The 5,543-nt window shown below is 38.1% G+C and overlaps 1 protein-coding gene across 1 annotated transcript; it reads left to right on the top strand.

Annotated features, from left to right (window-relative positions):
• Positions 1–2,240: 2,240 nt before the first annotated feature.
• Positions 2,241–4,978, top strand: LOC101744346 (uncharacterized). The gene is made up of 3 exons (XM_012690282.4): positions 2,241–2,813; positions 3,381–4,630; positions 4,941–4,978. Exons 2-3 carry the CDS (start codon positions 3,385–3,387, stop codon positions 4,976–4,978), a joined length of 1,284 nt encoding a protein of 427 aa, XP_012545736.2. The 5' UTR covers positions 2,241–2,813; positions 3,381–3,384.
• The last annotated feature ends 565 nt before the right edge of the window (positions 4,979–5,543 follow it).

Raw genomic sequence — 5,543 nt, 5'->3', positions numbered from 1 at the left:
ACTAGACTCAAACCGAAAGTGTTGCTAACACTGGCCCTAGCAAGAGCAGTGCTTCGCGGAATCTACTACCACCGGACCGGGTAAACCAATTGAAAGGATTATAAAGAACGGGCCGTGGCATAACTTGAACGGGATCAACAGGACATAAAAAAAGCTTTGTTCGATTCGCTAATTAAGAGTGTTTTTCTTATAAATTAAACTACACATGTTTTTTTTATTTTTTTTATTGCTTAGATGTGTGGACGAGCTCACAGCCCACCTGGTGTTAAGTGGTTACTGGAGCCCATAGACATCTACAACGTAAATGCGCCACATACCTTGAGATATAGTTCTAAGGTCTCAGTATAGTCACAACGGCTGCCCCACCCTTCAAACCGAAACGCATTACTGCTTCACGGCAGAAATAGGCGGGGCGGTGGTACCTATCCGTGCGGACTCACAAGAGGTCCTACCACCAGTAAAGAGGTCCTACCACCAGTAAAATTATCACCATAACAGATGTACGAGATTATGGGTGATTTAATGTTGAACGATCACAGTAACCCGAACACTCAGTGACGTGGACAACACATTTTAAAGTATGAGAGTTTGTTTTACGACTTCGGACCCTCTCACTTTTACTGTAACATCGCCTACTAACAAAGCTAGAATTTCAGCGTATATTATGTCCGATTATAGTTGTCGGCGCAACGTTACTATTTAGTTAACTAAAAATAGTTAAAGTTAACTGTCTCCTTAATGTTACACGTATCAAAAACTGCTTGAGACGGTATTCATGACTAATCTACCCCCACTGTCTTCTATAAATACGAGTGACTATTGTCGAACAAAACATTCCGACTCGAGTAGCCGACTGAGGCGGAGCTCTCTGTTTTTGTCGTTGTACACTCGCGATGCAATAAATGGAATTCATTGGAAAAGTGAGTCTTAATTACTGTCAGGATGGAAGGCAATAAAAAATATAATGACGATGAGAATGGCGTCAACAACGCTGACGTCATCATTTTAAAAACATTCTGGCACCAGTCAGCCTCTGTCCATCATAGTATATTTCCCAAAATCATTTTTACCTATTACTACCAATTATTTTTTATTGCTCAGGTAGGTGAAAGAGCTCACGGCCCACCTGGTGTTAAGTGGTTACGGAAGCCCATAGACATCTACAACGTAAATGCCGCCACCCACCTTGAGATATGAGTTCTAAGGTCTCAGTATAGTTAAATGAGATGTGGTGCTGGAGACGCTTGCTGAGGGTAAAATGGACTGCTCACCGCACTAATGTATCCATCCTCAAAGAGCTCCAAATCAAACAAAGGCTTTCGTCGATTGTGCAATTGCGAATCCTTAATATGTTTGGACATATCATTCGTAATGAAAGATCATTGGAACGTTTAGTGGTTCAAGGAAGAGTAGACGGTCAACGCTCTCGCGGCCGATCACCCACAAGGTGGACAGACTTGGTTAAGTTTTCTACGAAGTGTTCCCTTACTGAGTGTACACGTACCGCCACAAATAGAGAGAGATGGAGAAGCCTCTCAAAAGCCGCAACCAAATATTAAGACTTACGTAACCACGACCACTCCGCCAGGAGTGAACGACTGAGAAGAAGAATAGTTAAATGGCTGCCCCACCCTTCAAGGAAACGTATTACTGCTTCACGGCAGAAATAAGGAGGGTGGTGGTTCCTACCCGTGCGGACTCACAAAACGTCCTACCATCAAAACTATCTCAGTACTATATTCGATGATAGACTGCGGCTTGGTTATATCCCAGGCATAGCAGATATCAATAAGCCGAAGTGACTATTAGACAGACTATTTTAGGCAGTGACGAAGAGGCTTTTCTGATGATTCACTAATTTGTTACGCACAGCTAGTATTGTTATTACCGGGGATACCAATTATTTTATGTCCCAAATGACTTTTTTCAAAACATTAATGTAATTAAGGAAATAGATGACCGTTTCAAATGTAGATGGAACATGATAAATATACCTTTTGTGAAAAAACTCACGTAGACTTAATACAAATTCAAGAACGTTCGATTTCGCGTTTACAACGTTAATTATTCAAGGCATCATCATCGCCAGAAAGCTGCGTGTTCAAATCACGTCGGGGTCACCAATTTGTGGGTATATGTACTACAAAGGGAAGATCTTCCAACTAACGAACGAGGTGATATTGCTCGGTAGACCGACGGTTCGAATGTTGTTGTTCGGAACTTGTATTATGGGTCATACACATACATAAGTTCAGGGTGTATGTTGTTTAAAAAGAATGGATTTTATTCAAATTAAATTATATCGGGACATGAATTACAGTTACCATTTTAAATACAAATGATAATCAAGCAAAAAATTATTAAATTACCTTTGTAACTTATTTTTTAGTTTCCTATTATCCCTTTCTGTGGACTGTTCGCAAAGGCAGTTGCTACATTTCGATATCATTTATTGTTGTTTGGTGAGAGTTATCGTATAATAAAATGCAAATATATCTTTAGTATATATGTCAAATATTTAAAAATATGCATATAATTATTATAAATAGATTAATTTATAATAAAATTTTAAATAAACATTTAGTTACACGCAACCGCATCACTTCTGTGGACTTAAAATTTCGCCAAAAAAATCAATATCTACTAAAAGTACTACTCACCACATTTTTTTTATACTGGCCACATTATAAAGCTAGCATTGGCCATTTTGGATACAGCTACTGAGCGTTGGCGATCGTTCGGAATATTTTTTATAAATTCAGTGGTGATTTCGTAAAAGATCGGTAGAACTTTTCTGTTCCTGATATATTTCGGTAAGTAATTATTGATTTCAACAATTATCACGTAGCCGTATGGCCGTTCATGGAGTAATTTCGGAAATGTTTTTGTCTTATTTTCTAACCTTAAAAACTAAAAGAGCATTGTGATTTTTTTATTGAATGTCCTTTCTGTGGACCCCTTTTATGTGGACTTGAATGTCCACGCGAAAGACAATGTCTGCAGAAAATATCACATTATTGATTTCAAAACTAAAACACTGTCTTACTTATCTCTTAACTAGATTACGTTGACTCCTTTGGTCGTGCATGCTATTAAATCTACATAACATGAATTTTAAAAGAGGTTGTCTTGTATTTTGGCCAATGCCTACACGAAAGAAAGTGTCCACAGAAAATCGTTCTTAAGTTTTCCAACTGATTCAGCAGCTTGTTTGTAAACGTGAACAATGTGCATTGTGTATCATCGGTAGCTGATTTATATCCCCTGCTAGACCTTTGCTCCAAGACACGCTTCTTGCGTATAAACTAAAAGGGTTTGGCTTATTTGTATCTATTGCATGGTATGGTAGGTAGAAGTAAATATAGTTTAATTTGTTCCAGCTACATGATGCCACGTTCAAGTAGATCTAGGTTACAACTGAGTGAAGAACAAAAGAAAAAACGTAGGCGTGAGCAAAAAAAACTAAGTATGCGCAGAGCTAGATCAAAGTTAGATTCTGTTGCTCTTGAAGAAAGACGCAAAAAGGACCGAGAAAGGTATCATCGTAAAAAAGAAGAGGGGCTGATTAAGACCATTAAAGACTTGAAACCCAGAGACCAGCGACAATTACGGAAAATGTGGCGAGAGAAAGCAAAACTTAGACGTGAGAAAGAGAAAATAAAAAGAACGACTGAGCAAATGTTACACGAAAATACACCCCCTTCAAGTCCACAACCATCATCTTCACCACAACAATCATCTTTTTCACGAATTCGGTCAGGAAAAGCAGTAGGTGCACGGAATAAACGAAGATTGAAGGCTAAAAATGAATATTTAATAAATAGATTAATTGTTTTAAAACGAAAGCTAGCTAAATACAGAATGCGTCTACACAGAATTAAAAAAGGACAGAAACGAGGTAACACTGTACTAGTCAAACGAAAAATACATGACTTTTTTATTGACGATGAGCATAGCAGACTCACAGCAGGCAAAAAAGAGACTATCACACGACGTAAAGTAAAAAAGCAAATACGTCTGTTGAATGACACAATTCTCAATCTACACAAGATATTTAACAATAAGACGGGTTTAAACATATCATATGAGACATTTCGTAGACATCGTCCTTTTTGGGTGATATTTCCTAAAACAACTTCTAGAAATACCTGTTTGTGTCGTCAACATGCCAATAACGATTACATTGCTAGCGCTCTACATCAAGCTAAGATAATATCATTTTCTAACGCCACTGATGTTGCCAGGTCGCTTTGCTGTGATAACATTCTGAGGGTTTCTTGTCTTGAACGAACATGTACCCTATGTTTTGAAAAAACTTTGGACTATACGGTCATCAATGGGAATGACACGATTCTTTACCAAAGATGGGTCACTAAGAAAGTGCCCCAAATAATTAAAGGCAATGAAAAATTATGTCAAAAAACACTCAAAGAATGCGTCAGAACTTCTCATCAATTACTTGTTAATAAATTTAATATAAGTTTGTCGACATTTATGCAACATCTTGCAAATATAATGAACCAATACAAGGCTATTCGATATATTAAACAAAACTTATCGCCATCACAATGTTTACTGCATATTGATTTTTCCTGCAAATATGGATCAGAAGTTCAGTCAGCCCACTTTGGTGGATCCAAATCACAACTCTCGTTACACACTTGCGTTTATTATTCTGTTGATTCTCAGCCACCAACAAACCTTATAAAAACAACATCCATTTGCACTGTCTCGGAGAACTTACGACACGATCCTGTACTCATTTGCGCCCACTTGAAACCCGTAATTGAAAAAATTAAATTGATTACACCAGATTTGACAGAGCTGCATATATTAAGTGATGGACCCGCTACTCAATATCGTAATAAAACAATGTTCCATATGTTAGCAAACTATGTGAGCAAAATTTCAAATGTAGAAACTATTGTGTGGCATTTCAGTGAGGCTGGACATGGCAAAGGTGCTCCTGATGGCGTAGGTGGCTGTGTAAAACGCACATGTGACAAGGCTGTTGCAAATGGCCAAGACATATCAGGTATTGACAGTTTTGTTGATTGCGTAAAAGTCACCTGTAAAGGCATTGACATTATTCGTATTAATAATGATGTATCTGATATACAAAAAATTGCCGATGCTAACAAAGTACGCCCCTTCAAAGGGACCTTAAAAATTCACCAGATCACATGGAGCTCAAAATCTCCTAACATTATTCACTGCAGGCGACTAAGTTGCTTATTGTGTGCACCTCACATTAGGTGTACACATTTTGAAATTGGGCAAATTCAGATTGAATATATTTCACGAGATACAAAAGAATCTTCGCCTACGATATCATCATCTATTTTATCAAGGACGGGTACCCCCAGACCAGTATCTTCTATTGATACTGCATCAGCGTCAACCGTCACTGGACCAAGAACACCATCTCCGCTCGAATCGTTTTTAAACACACCGTCTCCTGAATTAACAACGAGAATAGTCCGTCAACCGCTAACCCCACGGAAGCAAAATATAGTATATACTGACTCAGATGACTCAGCAAC

The sequence above is a fragment of the Bombyx mori genome, chromosome 17 (genome assembly GCF_030269925.1).
Source record: "Bombyx mori chromosome 17, ASM3026992v2".
In the NCBI taxonomy this organism is placed as follows: domain Eukaryota; kingdom Metazoa; phylum Arthropoda; class Insecta; order Lepidoptera; family Bombycidae; genus Bombyx; species Bombyx mori.
Note: the sequence above shows the minus strand (reverse complement) of the source record. Positions and strands in the feature narration are given on the sequence as shown.